This window comes from Platalea leucorodia (genome assembly GCF_965183815.1).
Source record: "Platalea leucorodia genome assembly, chromosome: 7".
In the NCBI taxonomy this organism is placed as follows: Eukaryota; Metazoa; Chordata; class Aves; order Pelecaniformes; family Threskiornithidae; genus Platalea; species Platalea leucorodia.
Genome location: NC_138829.1, coordinates 8,762,063 through 8,777,338, shown reverse-complemented (window position 1 = coordinate 8,777,338; position 15,276 = coordinate 8,762,063). Strand labels below are relative to the sequence as shown.

Sequence of the window (15,276 nt, the reverse complement as noted above, 5' to 3'; positions counted from 1 at the left end):
TTCCATGTAATGCAGTAATTTCAGAGAACAGGAAATCTAGTCATTCTAATTTAATGTGAACAAAGCTGTCAATAAGAGAAATTATAGTTTTGTCCAAGCAGTAAAATTCAGCAGTCTGTTCAGAATAAATACACAGCATGCTCTTGCTGCAGTCCAAACTCTGCTTTTGATATGTGAGAAAGAGAGAACACAATGGTGAATGGCAGAACAAAATTTAAGCCAGAGATTTGTTTTGACCAAGATGTTCTCACTTGCAAGAACTGAGACTTAACCCACATCCCCGAAAATCAGCTAGGAGCTTGCTGGCTAACTCTCTTAGTTCTCTTGAAAGAATTAAGCAGATAACATCTGGTCTGAATGTTAAGTACAAGGATTCACTTATGTGCTCCCACACTACGCTTAGTAGTCACTACTTCAGAGACATTATTTACCTCAAAGTAAAATGAAAAGACAATCATGAAAACAGTATGCAGTAACAATTTCCTCTGGAGAACGCCTGCACAGATTTCAGTTATCTGATGAAGAGACATGATACAATGATGTAGGAAGATACACTAATTGCTATCTTTACTACAATCAACTGCCTGCAGAGAGCGTTTCACTGAACTTAAACGGACCTGAGGTTCCACAAGCTGGCAGACAGGAGATTTCATCTTTGATGACAGCTCTTGTTGTAAATATTGCCATTTATTACCCGTTTGGTCCTTTGGAGCTAAGGTGAGATCAGCCTGCTTGCTCTTTGGACCAGATTCTCCATTGCTGTATTGAGAAAACATTGTTAGAATGGCAAATACTGAAGCAGAATAAGCAAAATTAGATTTGTAAGACTTCTTGTATAAGATTAGTTTCTATTGCTTCTGCCTCAAAACCAGAGTGAAACCAAGGGCATGGATGACCTTTAATCCAAGCTCTGTCCATTTGTACAACAAAGGCTGTGAACAGAGATACCAGCATGCCTCCGGATGGGCCTGCTTTAGTTTATGGCAGGTGTCAGCCCTGCCTGATATCACACTGACTCTAAACACTGGAGTCAGCCCAGTATCAAGGGGGCTGTCACATAAATGAGACTCCATTTCTCTAGACTGTTGATGGCAGAAAACTCCCAGCTTCTGCAATTTTCCTTCTAAAGGCACGCATCCCTGCACAGAACCAACAGTGCCACTGCAAAGTTTCAGCAGGTTTAGGCAGTTTTACATCACGGAATCTGGTAACTGCTTTTGTTATTTTGTACCTTGATTCTAATTTCTGAGTCACGCTGTCCTCAAACTGTGGCTGCATTTTTTCCACGCACGACTCAATGAAGTCAATGAGGCTTTTCTGCTCAGCTGCCTTTACTTTCAGATCCTGTGCACAAAGAATAAAGTGAACAGTAAAATCAGTTGTGTGTGCTCTATTAATCTGAAACCATGATTGTGCTTTTCCAATGACATTTTACATGAATTCGTTTAGCAAAGAAAATAAGAATACATCTATCAGAATAAAATGCAGTTTACGTGTAAACATGAGTTTACCAAACAAACCATTTTCTGAAAACGTGTATTTTTATGGAATATATTTCTGTCTGAGCTAAAGTTTTAAAAGCAAAAACCATCAGTCAGAAATAAATTATGCACATATGGAAATTTAAAGGCCATTGTCTGCCATCCTTATACATAGAAAAAGGCAAGGGAAAATGGGGATTTGCTCAAATATGAGGTTGAGTTCCATTAGTTAAAAAGAGAGTGTCGAGTGAAAAGTGAACAATTTTAGCATCTCCGGCTGGATCATTTTCTCCAACTCTTTTCTAATAGCATGAAAAGGGCAAAAGCTAATTTTCAGTTACCAAAACAGAAGTTGTTTATAGAGCACAGAACATCATGGGATTTTTTTGTTGTGTTAACAACAACCTTAAAAGTCATTGTGAGTTAGGTCATGGGAAAATGTTCATAAAGCTTTAGCTTCAACTTCATCTTCAAAAGCAACGTCAATATATAGATTCAGATTTCATAATACATCAGTGCTTCAAAGATAGGAGATTGGAGGGATGGGTGATGCCGTCTGAATCATTATGATACAAGGCAAGTGTTAGGGTACCATCCAGCTTTGCAGTATTACTAAACCTTTTGGACATGGGATTTTAGGGGTGAGGCCTTTCTCCATCCTGAGAAACTCCCTTAATTCTGGAGAAGAGAGGTGACTGAAACCTGCCCTTGACAGACTTGATCCCACAGTGAAAACTGCAGCAAGTAATAAATGCAGCTGCCCCCCACAGAGGATGTGGAGCAGCCTGGCTCCTGGACGGCAGGAGAATTACCTGTGGGTGCTGGAAACCATTGTGCCAAATGAGCGGCTGTTCAGCAAGGGCGAGCTGGGGCGTGCTGGAGCCGTTTGAGTGTAGGATCTCAAGGGGCTCTGGGTCAATGCTCTCCCTGTTGTGAATCTGTAAAGAGAGACATGTTGTGGGAAGGCTTCCAGTCCTGACAAGAGGTCAGAACCCGCAGGTGCAGTTTGGGGAAATGGCAAAAGTGAAGCTGTCTCGGACTTAGCATACATAGAATCAGCAGTGCATGAAACACAGTTGCTTCTCCTGCAAAGATTTCTGTCCAGTCCCATTTACTGAAAGTTTGATCCATTCTAACCTGCTGCTAAAGTCCTCACATTTCTCTCCCTGACAATTACAAGGCTTGTTTTCCTTTTCCTGTTAGCAGATTAATTGATACTAACCCTCCATTCTTATTGTTTGACCAAATTACAGGGATGTGCAATCTATGCTTACAAATTTGCTCATGCACCTGGATTTTCTATCTGTCTGTGCTCACAGAGATATTTCAACAGGAGCCTTTACCAGCGCTAATTCTCTCCTCGCCTTGAACATGCAAGCTCCCTTTTAGACTGTGCTCCTCCAGAACCGGAGTGACTGTGGCTGCTCTCACACAAACACATCAGGTGGGCCTCTCTGGCCCCTTGCACAACAGAGTGGGAATTAGCTCTGCAGCTGGGAGTTAGTGTCTCACCCATGGGGAAATTCAGCAAAGAGTGTGCAGCTGTGGCGCAGGAGGGCTGGCAGTGTCACTGCCCTCGCCATTTACTCATTCTTCAAAGAGAAAGTTACTGCTTAAAGGCAGCTCTGCTGTGATACTGTCACAGACAAATGTCATGGCATTTTAAAGGCACTTAAAAAACCAAACCAAAACAAAAAAACTATTTATCCTTTTCCTGTGCTCCTCACAAAATCTTGACCTCTGTCACTGAGCACTTAAAGCAGAAAAGGTGTTCAGAGACTCATTAAAAATCCACTACTTGCTGCAAACTACAAATAATTATACAGCACTGTAAAGTAGAATAATAGCAAGTTTGACATTTCTGATTGACTTTTCTCCCTTCCTTGCTTCACATGGTGAGCTCTAACTGTTCTTCTGCAACTGCAGCACATTAAAGCACCTTGACACTCTCACTCTGCATAGCATTCATATGCTTTACCTGCTCTTCACTGTATTTGTCTTGAAGCATCATCTGGACTTTTTCCAAATTGCACTTCACTTCCTTCAGCTTCAAGGAAAGAGCCTCTGTCTCTTGTTGGTAGTCTGCACTATCTCCACAGTCTTCCATTAAAGAAAGGACCTTTTGTTCAATCTCTGATAACATCACCTAGAAGGGACAGCAGTCAATTATTTATTCTTAGAAGTACAACACTCATTTCTTGATAACATTCTGAAGTCAATGCTCACACTTCCCCTGTCTGAAAAGAATAGAAACATACAGGCAAAAAGAGAAATAGCTGCAAACCCCCTAGATTTTCTCCAATATACTCTCTTTTTATTCTGAACAATTACATAAATTTTATACAGAGTTAGTCTTAAAACTGTTTCAAACAACAGCCTCTGCAGGAAGTTATATTAACTCAGATATGTAGGAATAAAAGAGGAAAGCAGAAATTGTAAGACTCCATTTGGATGCAACCAAGAAGACAACACACCCTGCTGGGGAAGAAGGAGGCAGTGCACAGACTGATCACATCAGCCTTTGGGAGGAATGATGCTGAATTACCAAAACGTAGTAACGTAACCATGTGTCAGCCAGGCCATTGTAAACCATTGGGATCTGGTTTTTGGTTCAAGCTGCTGTGAATCAAAGTGTATCTCTGCATTACTTTAAACTCATATTTTTAAGGTGAGTGTGGAGACAGGTACCATGGCTCAACTACAAAGTAATCAACTGCAATAAATTAACTGCTTTACATCATATGTCCATATCTAGAGACTGCTTCTGCTTCGTGCTATGTGTATTTTCCTGTGTAGATCTTCACTAGCTTAGAAAAACCTTCCCCCCCGCCAAGTTCACATCTTAACATTGAGCCAAACTGTTAAAAGCTGACAGGAATTCAGCAGCGCTTACAGCTGCCCGAAGCCTGCTTGTTTTTACTGGTTGGAACTGCCCTGTCAAAGCCCATGCTGACACGGACCCTGAATGGGATCCAGACACAGCCAGCTACTTAGGTGCATTCAGGATCCTCGTTACCACACAGTTCAGCACCCGAGCACTTGGTGGAATCACAGCTTAAATCCAGAGCCACTTCTTGGCATAGACTCAGTTTCTATTAAAAAAACTCCACCCAATGACAACAATAAAACAACTGGAAATGTCTCCTAGTAATTTAAAATGGGGACATTTTGATATTGGCTCCTTCATGGTGAGTGAAGTTTGTGGCTTTAGGTAGATTCAGTCCTTGAAGCAAACTGGTACGCCACACTGGCACCACAGGGAACTTCAAAAGTGGCATGCCTGCACATTTTCTTTTAATCTGCATGCCAGAGAAAGAAGCTGTGTGCCAGGATTGCCACCCACCCCAACCTCTCATACTAACCCTGTTTTCCTCCATCCTTTTTCCACCAACAGGTACCACCCACTCCTTTCCTTCCGCTGCCATCGGGGGCAAGAGACTGCCCTAGAAGTACGGCAGCAGGTCCAAATATCGCCACTGCTCACAGAGGGCAGGGGAAAAGCCCCTATCTTTCTACCTATGCTGGCAGCTTTTTGCAAAAAGTGCAAAAGAAGAATTTACCAGCTTGGAAGCTATCTTATACCAGTCTTTTAAATCAAATAGAAAGTGAAAATGTCAAAAGAAAAAAAATATTCCTTATCTTCTAGGTGATCTATCATGATTGAGACCAATGAAAAATTGCCTTTTAATAGAGGATTCAAACTATATTGAGCCATGAATAATCCAAAGAAAAACAAAGCTTTAAAAATACTGAAGACTTCAACTGAAACCCCCTGGATATAAAGATCCCAACTCTAAAAATGGGTATTTTAAGTAAGCCCCTGGAAAGCTGCACCTGAAACTGAAGCCAAGCGGTTACCTGTTTTCTGCACAGTGTGATGAAGCCGATTAAGCAGGGAGAGGAGAAGCAGTGAGCACAGCTTTTCTGCAGACACACCCCCCAGGGAAGGGCAACTCATTTGGATGGCAGCAGCAAACTGACCGCTCTGTCTTACCTGGCAATCTGCAAGCTGCAGTTCCACCATCTGCTGCATTTTGGGGCTTTGGGGGTCTGACCTCAGGGACAATTTAGTTTTGTCTAGCCATTGTTCCAGCTCGGCAACCTGGGCCTGGCACACCTGGAGGATCGTTTCTGGCTCAGGCCTACTGCCATCCACCGCTTCCTCCGAGTCTCCAGCTTTCCCTCGAGAACTCCGGGTAGCGTTGGGGACAGGAGGTGGCGTGTCGCTCTGAAGCAAAGCACATGAAAGAAACGCGGTTATCTATCTGGTTTTTTCTTTCTTTCCCCTCCCCTTACCAGTGGGAAATGTTTAACTTTCACACTCACAGAGCTCCGAAACCACTCTGCCACTGTGCCCCCAGATTTAAAAAAAAAAAAAAAAAGTAAAAAAGAAAAAAAAAAGGAGAAGAGAAAAAGAAAGGCAAACTCAGCAGCCAGGCGATCCAGGATCTGGTGTAACAGGTTTCCAGGCAGCGATTTGCATTTGCCCAGGTCCACCTGAGCGCACAGGAAGTGGGATGACTCACCATTAACCAGTTCTCCCCTGAGGAGAGATGTTTTTCTGTGGGAGGTAGATGTAAAAGTAATGCAGTTTAAAGCTGCAAAGCAAGCTGTTGGGCAACGCTTATAAACTACTTGCATGTTCAGTTCCAACAGTCCAATATGCTTTATTCGGGCTCTAGCTCATGCAGAAAAAAATGGTGTATTTTTAAGTATGTCTTGTGTAAGTCTTTCTTCTTCTTTGTCCTCCTTTAAGAAGCAATATTGCACACTTCCGTAATAAGAAGTCTAAAGTGCTTGGCAATATCAGCAGTTGCTTGGAAGGCTATACAGGTAGGTATATACCTCCACACATGCAAATACTGGTACTTAGTAAGTAAATCAAGCACGACACCACAAGAACAAAACTACCTGTCCTCTCCCACGGCTCTAGAGCGTACATTCAGGCAACTGAGATGGTCAGTGGTAGTGCACAAGCTCCGTGTTAAAATTAGATTTGCAGAAAATCAGAAATGCACTGTATCAGCTATCAATGTCTTACTTTAATCTTACTTAATTTAATAGTATGGGACAGTGCCATTAAACATAGAAAGTAAATCCCCGAACAGTCTAAATATGTCTGTTGAGGTATACATGACTGAAGAAATAAAAAAGCACCAGTTTACTTCAACCTCCACCTGAAATTTCCAGCTCTAGTTCTAAGCCTGTTTGTTTTAGTTCATTCATTTAAATAAAAAACCATTATACATGTATAATATTGTGCATGACACCCTTCTGTCACACATGTATGCGTACATAAGCATTTAGTTTACACTTATGGCGTGCTCTGCCCCTCCCCAGCTAGACATTGTTACTGCAGTAAACTTTATCCCCTTCCTCTACAGAAATAGAAGCAGATAGATAGTCAAATTAGTTGAATAAAACAAACCCATACCATCTGCACAGGTGTTCATGCACACGATGCATTTGTTTGCCAAGACTGAGACCATGGAGGCGCCACGGAAGCACCGTGGAGTGGGCCGTTACCATGGCTCCGTTGACAAACAGAATCATAGAATGGTTTGGGGTGGAAAGGACCTTTAAAGGTCATCTGGTCCAACCCCCCTGCAGTAAGCAGGGACATCTTCAACTAGATCAGGTTGCTCAGAGCCCTGTCCAACCTGACCTTGAATGTTTCCAGGGATGGGGCATCTACCACCTCTCTGGGCAACCTGTGCCAGTGTTTCACCACCCTCATCGTAAAATTTTTTTCCTTGTGTTCAGTCTAAGTCTACCCTCCTTTAGTTTAAAACCATTACCCCTTGTCCTATCGCAACAGGCCCTACTAAAAAGTCTGTCCCCATCTTTCCTATAAGCCCCCTTTAAGTACCAAAAGGCCGCAATAAGGTCTCCCCAGAGCCTTCTCTTCTCCAGGCTGAACAACCCCAGCTCTCTCAGCCTTTTCTCATAGCAGAGGTGTTCCAGCCCTCTCATCATTTCTGTGGCCCTCCTCTGGCCCCGCTCCAACAGGTCCATGTCCTTCCTGTGCTGAGGACCCCAGAGCTGGACACAGGACTCCAGGTGGGGTCTCACCACAGCAGAGCAGAGGGGCAGAATCACCTCCCTCGCCCTGCTGGCCATGCTTCTTTTGATGCAGCCCAGGATATGGTTGGCTTTCTGGGCTGTGAGTGCACATTGCCGGCTCATGTCCAGCTTTCTGTCCATCAGTACCCCCAAGTCCTTCTTGGCAGGGCTGCACTCAATCCCTTCATCCCCCAGCCTGTACTGATACCAGGGGTTGTCCCAACCCAGGTGCCGGATCTTGCACTTGGCCTTGTTAAATCTCATGAGGTTCACATGGGCCCACTTCTTGAGCTTGTTTAGGTCCCTCTGGATGGCATCCTGTTCCTCAGGTGTGTAAGCTGCCCCACTCAGCTTGGTGTTCTCTGCAAACTTGCTGAGGGTGCACGCAATCCCACTGTATGTCATTGATGAAGATATTAAACAGTACTGGTCCCAGTACAGACCCCTGAGGAACACCACTTGTCACTGATCTCCATCTGGACATCGAGCCATTCACCACTACCCTCTAGATGTGACCATCCAACCAATTCCTCATCCACCAAACAGCCCATCCATCAAATCCATATCTCTCCAATTTTGAGAAGGATGTTGTGGGGAGCCTTATGGAAGTCCAGATAGATGACATCTGTAGCTTTTCCCTTGTCCACTGATGTAGTCACTCCATCATAGAAGGCCACTAGGTTGGTCAGGCAAGACTTGCCTTTGGTGAAGTCATGCTGGCTGACTTGAATCACCTCCCTGTCCTCCACATGCCTTAGCATAGCTTCTAGGAGGATCTACTCCATGATCTTCCCAGGCACAGAGGTGAGGCTGACAGGTTGGTAGTTCCCACAGTCACGCTTTTCACCCTTTTTAAAAATGGGTGCAATGTTTCCCTTTTTCCAGTTCCCAGGGACTTCACCTGACTGCCATGACTTTTCAAATATCATGGAGAGTGGCTTGGCAACTACATCAGCCAATTCCCTCAGGACTCTGCGATGCATCTTGTCAGGTCCAATAGACTTATGTACGTTCAGGTTCCTCAGGTGGTCATGAACCTGATCTTCTCTTCCAGTGGGAGGGACTTTGTTCCCCCAGTCCCTGTCCTGCAGTCCGTCCACTCAAGATATGTGGGAAGGGAGGTTGCCAGTGAAGACTGAGACAAAAATGTTGTTGAGTACGTCAGCCTTCTCTTTGTCCGTTGTTACCAGTTTGCCAGTTGTGTTCATCAGGGGGGCTACACTTTCTTTGACCTTCCTTTTCTGGCTGATACACCTATAGAAGCCCTTCTTATTATTCTTTGCACCCCTTGCCAAGTTCAGCTCCAGCCATGCCTTGGCCTTCCTGACCCCATCCCTACAAAACTGGGCAGCGTCCCTATACTCTTCCTAGGATACCTGTCCCTGCTTCCACTGCCTGTGCATTTCCTTCTTGTCCTTTAGTTTGATCAGCAGGTCTTGATTCAGCCATACTGGTCTCTTGCCTTCCTTTCCTGATTTCTTACACCTGGGGATCGAGAGCTCTTGCACTCTATGGAAAGCATCCCTAAAGGCCTGCCAGCTCTGCTCTGCTGCCTTGTCCCTGAGGGCAGTTTCCCAGGGGGTCCTATTGACTAACTCGAACACCTGGAAGTTTGCCTTCCTAAAATTCAGGGTCCTGACTTTACTCTTTGCCTGACCCATATCCCTCAGGACTGCAAATTCCACCAGTGCATGATCACTGTAGCCCAGGCTGCCTCCAATCTTGACGTCGCCGATTAGCTCACTTATGTTGGTGACCATCAGGTCCAGTACCACAGCCCCTCTGGTACGGCTGTCTAGTATCTGGTTTAAGAAGTTATCCTCAATGCATTCCAGGAGTCTCCTGGATTGCCTACAGCTCACCATGCTGCTTTTCCAGCAGATGTCAGGATGGTTGAAGTCCGCCAGCAGGAGGAGAGCCTGTGAGCATGATGCCTCCTGCAGCTGGAGTAAGAAGGCTTTGTCAATAGGCTCCCCTTGATCAGGCGGCCTGTAGTAGATACCAACCAGAAGGTTCCCTTTATAGCCTCAGTCTCTAATTCTTACCCACAAGCTTTCAACCTGCCCGTGGCTATTCTTCAGAGACAGCTCTTCACAATCTATCCATTCCTTGATGTAGAGGACAACCCCTCTACCCCTCCTTCCTTGCCTGTCCCTTCTGAACAGTCTGTAGTCATTCCTAGCCACACTCCAGTCATGGGATTTGTCCCACTAAGTTTCAGTAATGGCAACTAGGTCATAGCTTTCTAGCAGCACAGTGGCTTCCAGCTCTTCCTGTTTGTTGCCCATGCTGCGTGCATTGGTGTAGAGGCACTTCAGCTGGGCTGTTGGCTGTGTCACCTTCTTAGAGGAACACCCCTTAATTCCTTCGAGGTATTTCACCAGTGTTTCCCTGTCAGATCCTATTACCTCAGGAGCACCTGGCTCATCTATGTAAGACTTCAAGTGTGCTCCAGGGTACCCAACACATCTCAGAGCAACAGGCTGAGGGCTCTCACTAGCACCCCATTCCTCTAACCTGGGCATGTCATCCCACAGCTTGTCACAAGCAAGCCTGATATCGACCCCCTCCCCCTTCAAGTCTAGTTTAAAGCTCTGTCAATTAGCCCTGCTGGCTCATGAGCAAAGACCCTCTTCCAGCTTTGAGCAAGGTGAATCCCATCCGACACCAGCACACCTGGTCCCGTGTAGACCATCCCACTATTGAAATACCCAAAATTGTTTTACTGAAAAACCCAAAATTGTGGCGGTGACACCAGCCATGGAGCCACGTATTTATAGGCTGGGTCCATCTGTTTCTTCCAATGTTGCTGCCCGCAACTGGAAGGATAGAAGAAAAAATTACTTGTGCTCCAGATTCCCTTAGCAACTGTCCCAAGGCCGTGAAGCCTGATTGCCCTTGGACTATGTGTTATGGCTTCATCACCGCCCACATGGAAGAGCAATAATGGGTAATAGTCTGAGGGTGGTACCAGGCTAGGAAGTTTCCTAGTGATGTCCTTAACCGCAGGGGAGGCAGCAGGCTTCCCTAAGAGGAGGGTCTGTCTGGCATATTGGACCCTCTGTTCCCCGCAGAAGGGAGTCACCTACAACTATAACCCATCTTTTCTTCCTCGTCCAGTAATTCAAATGTTTTTCTGAATCCTAAATTGTGTTTTAGGATGCTACGACTGAATTTGGAAGCAGGTATGTTTGCATGGGAGGGACAACATGCCAGAGAGAGGAAATGGTATCATTTAGCAATCACTACGATAGTAGGAATTATTTAATTTTAGCAAGCAGTTAAGCTCTAAATGGAGAACATAAATATAATCAACTTCATAAATCTCTACATGTACACACATCCCTAGGGAAAACAAATAGATTTACCATTTATAAAAATAAATATCTTCCTGTCTCCAAATAGTAATTGATCTTGTAAATAAATCATTTAACAACAACAACAAAAAAAAGTAAAAAAAAAATCACTCTACAGGGAGTTGTGTAGGGTATGGAAATGTCACAGTGTAGCAAAACTTTGAAGTGGAAAAGATGTTGCAAGCAAAAAAGGTGTCTGGTATCATCTGAGAAAGGAGGCCACCTCTGAGAAACGTGCCTGCTTGAGCAGAGAAGGACCCTGGCTCACAGCCTGACAGCTCTCTCTCCACAGACCACAGAGCCGCCGTATCCGGCTCAAGAAACCGCTCCACCGAACTTTTGTATCGCTGGGTCCGACAGGCTGTGGGTGCCCCTGAAGGCAAGACGCTGACAAAACACAGTGGTGGCACACAGAGGTGCCAGGAGGGCGTATGTTGTCTTGTAAGGCTCCTGGAAACCCAAAATGTTCAGCTGGAGGTTGAATACAGGTGTCTAAATTCCCATTATCCTCTATGGAGATTTACTCAGTGCAGCCAGGGGCTCAGCTCAGCCTAATACAGACAAACAGCGCGAGCTCAGCTGCACTGCTCGCTGTGCTTGGGTGCTGCAGGGACTACATCTGCAGCTGCGAAGGGAGCTTAGACCTGTCCTGCACATGCAGAAACCAACAGCATCACAGGGTAGCAGAGAGAAAAAACATAGAGAGATCACACATACAATTACGTCATATATAATACACGCACACGAGGCTATTTCTTTAATACCAATACAGAATATATTGTGCTGCTGGCTGGGTTTTAATCGTTTGCTATGGCTTTTTAACTATAAGTTAAAGGTTAAGCATGATGGAACGAGTCAAACAAAGTGACCTGGGGGCCAGCTCCTGCCCCAGGCAATGATGCATTCTGTCTTCTTCCACACTTGAAACCCATGAAGAGCTGAGGTGCTCTGTACTAGTCTGAGGCCCCTGGCCCTCCTGGAGCATTCATGTCTATCTCCATACGCTATTTTGTACATAGCCTATAGGCTGCTGCCCACTCCTCCCTTAGCCTGTGCATACCTTCCACAAAGCAGCAACATATAGGAGTGTTGATCTTCTTTTCTCCTTTAACTGCCACTTAAAAATCCCATAGTTAATGTATGTTTATATCACTTGAATCCTTCCATTCGTGCCTGTATGAATGCCAGCACCTTACTTCCTGAAAATACTCCATTTTGTTCCCTTAGTAAATTGCATTTTCAACGAACAAATCAAAACGTATTTATTATCACCCAAAGCAGAAATATGAAGAGGCCCACAAAGGGTTGTAGGTATTCTACCATATCATAAATACCACAACAAATTCCAGTAGCATAACCATAACGAAACAGGGCTTCTGCCCACTAGGTAGGTTATACAATAAGTTCAGAAGATCATCTTGTTCAGCCTTCTTCAGGCCTTCAAACTCACCATAGCCTGACTGCCATCACCTGTGCCAGGGCCTTCAGTGCTCTGCAAAGTTTGCATAGATGTTTCCTCACCATGTTTACTGTGCGATTGCATTACCTCATCATCATCCTGTAGAGAGAGAGGCAACAGTGGAAGTATTTGTATCGTTATTGCCTTGTTGTGCTAGAGAAGCCTCGAAGGGCAGCAGCCGCTCAACCTATAGTGGTCCTGGCCCAAGAGTATTCATAGAGAGAAGTTCTCTTATGCCTGTGACATTGATATACAGAAATGGGCAACTGCAGCTATCACAACATTAGTGAGACACCATGAGAACAGAGCAGTACGCCACCAAAATTGTAGCCAATTGGGTGTCTTAGATGCTGATCTTCTCATGTACAAAGAGAACCTCTTCCACAAATCATCCCCCAACAAAATGCACATTTTACAGCCTTCCCAGGAATTAGTGAAACAAACTGCTGCTACCAAATGTGTGTTTCTATCTTTGAGGGTTTTTTCAGGCTAGAAGAAGTTAATATAGAATCATAGAATCATTTAGGTTGGAAAAGACCCTTAAGGTCATTGAGGCCAACCAATATGCGCAACAGAAAAGGAGATTTTAAATGGCAAGATTTAGTGTGATATGGAAGATGGAGGATCTGAATAAGGCCATCATGTCCTGCATTTCTACAGTTCTCTTGCTTTGCAGACTTCAGCAATACCTAGGACTGTGCAGATCTTTTCCACAAAGATGAGTTCCCATCCCCGCGGAGATAAACCTGAGTGCATTACCTGAGCAATGCCATCCGACAAGGTACCAGAAGACCAGGAGGTTGCACTGCCTTCCTTGTGCCTTTCATCATCTCTTTCTGAAGGCCAAAAGCTTGCATCTTTCTCTGTGGCTGTACATCCCTTTGAAAGTAGTAACAGCTCAGCATTAGCCCGTGAACAAGAAGCTCAGATATTCCTTCAGGCAATGTAAATTACTGCAAACCTTCAGTAACACTTTGCTCTATTTCTGCCTTGTTTATCTATCTTTATTGTGTTTCCCAAATCCCACCTCTTCCCTTGCTCTATAGCTCTGCTGCAAGATGAATGGCAGCTGGATGACACTGATAGTTTTCTCTAGAGACCTCAGAGTATCCTCATTTTTTTCACACTCTTTAAAAAAATAAAAAAAAAAACCCAACAAGAAACACTCTTTCTCCTGTCCTGTCCCCTAAAAAGTCCTGTATGTAAAGAAAACTGCACCAATGAAGGTGCAGAATCAGAAACCTTAAAACTGAAGTGCTTGGATCAGAGTAGTAAGACACCACCTCTATCCAAGCTGTTTGGACTTCTTCACACTGTCTAGCCATGGAGTTCCCTCCTTGCTAGCCTAAAGCAACCCCTCCAATACTCTGTCACCCCTTTGCCACGTTTCCTTTTGATTCTTGTTGCAAGGATGTAGCAAAAAGGCTAATTAATATCCACAGCGAGGACTTCAGAGAAATGGAGATTCTTCAAAACTTGGTTGAGGCCACAGGCCCTCTCAGGAGATGCAGATGACAGTAGCTGGTCCCTGCCAGCCTAGGCAGTCTGTGAACTGCTGTGCAAGCAGGTAGCTAGGCTACAAGCTCACCAGCACTTCTGCACGTTCCTGATTTCATTCGAATACATCTTGTTTAGTCCCTAGGGTGCAGGGAAGTGTGGAGAAAGTTTAATGGATTTTTTTTTCTTTTTCCGAAAGCTATTATTGTGAAACTTTACTCCCAGCTTTGCTTCTCTGCAGTTCACCTGGGCATTCAGACTCCCCAGATTCAGAGCAACCTGTTGAGCAGTGTTTCCCAGTTTCTCTCATTCTCCCAGAAATCTCTCCTATCTTAACTTCATTCTCAATAGTCTGATCAGGCCCTTTTTTTCTTAAGCTCATACATACAAATAATTTTGGTTGTTTCTTCTAAGTTTTAGCACTTCAGACTGTCTAATTCTGTCTGAACCCCACCCCCACATATAAACATTGGTATTGAGGCCCATATTTTGCCACTAACACTTCCATAAAGGGGGTATTACTGTATAAGCAATCCCATCAAAAGCAGTATCACTCCTCACAGAATGAGATGCTGTGTAATATTGGTATTGTAATATTGGTAGGCTGGCTTGAGTGCAATTTCTTAGTATCCTGGAGCAATAACAGATATTTGAATTTGTTCTGAAGTATTTCGGATTTACACATTTTTCATAATTTGTCCTGTACCAAAATCTTGTATCTTACATATACAGCTGTATATATAAGATATATACTGAACTCGCCTTGCTGTGGAAAGAACAGTCTTCTGATTCTTCATCTAAGGAAGGCAGAAGAAACATCATTCCTCTTTTTTTCAACTACAAAAATACACACAAAGAGACAGCCCAATTATTCATGACAAGAACAGTAAAAACCTTTTCTCTTCTGCCTGCAAACCAAAAGAAAGTTACCACTTGGGGTCCGCTTTTGGAGAAGCACTGAACATCTGCCACCCTACATTAAAGTAATTGAAAGCTGCAGGTACTAAGCACCTCTGAAAATTGGGACTTTTCTCTATGCTGTAAATGTTTCAATATCACAGGTATAATTGGGAGAAATTTCATTTTGTTCCATGAAAACAATTACCGAAAATCCCAGAACAACTGATTATCAACAAAACTACGCATTGAGCATTTTGCTTTGATTGCTTGATGCAAACTTCATGTTGGATCTGCTCATGCTAAAAAATAACCAGAGGCACACCTCTCTCCCATCTTCTCCTAGACATGCATCATACTTAGTCCTTCTGGGACCAGTCAGAAGCACGAAGGGGAGGAGAAGTAGTATTGATTCACAGCGGCAGGGGTGCTCCTCTCTCACATGCCACTCCTCCTGGAGGAAGAAGGGTTATTTACCTTCCTCTTTGGCTCTCGGATAAGTGATCACAATGTGCTGCTCCAC

The 15,276-nt window shown here is 44.2% G+C and overlaps 1 protein-coding gene across 4 annotated transcripts in view; it reads right to left on the bottom strand.

The window, feature by feature from the left end:
• Window positions 1–15,276, bottom strand: part of SYNE2 (spectrin repeat containing nuclear envelope protein 2) — a 199,851-nt gene that overhangs the window by 72,757 nt on the left and 111,818 nt on the right. For 3 of the 4 annotated variants that reach the window (XM_082317896.1, XM_082317897.1, XM_082317898.1), the window contains 7 exons: window positions 13,119–13,238; window positions 12,351–12,458; window positions 5,476–5,709; window positions 3,460–3,627; window positions 2,294–2,419; window positions 1,232–1,344; window positions 618–759 (listed from right to left, as the gene is read on the bottom strand). In XM_082317896.1, coding sequence (XP_082174022.1) covers window positions 618–759; window positions 1,232–1,344; window positions 2,294–2,419; window positions 3,460–3,627; window positions 5,476–5,709; window positions 12,351–12,458; window positions 13,119–13,238 — 1,011 coding nt within the window. Of the gene's footprint in view, window positions 1–617; window positions 760–1,231; window positions 1,345–2,293; window positions 2,420–3,459; window positions 3,628–5,475; window positions 5,710–12,350; window positions 12,459–13,118; window positions 13,239–14,618; window positions 14,694–15,276 lie in introns of all 4 variants that reach the window. The other variant, XM_082317899.1, reaches the window with a different exon arrangement.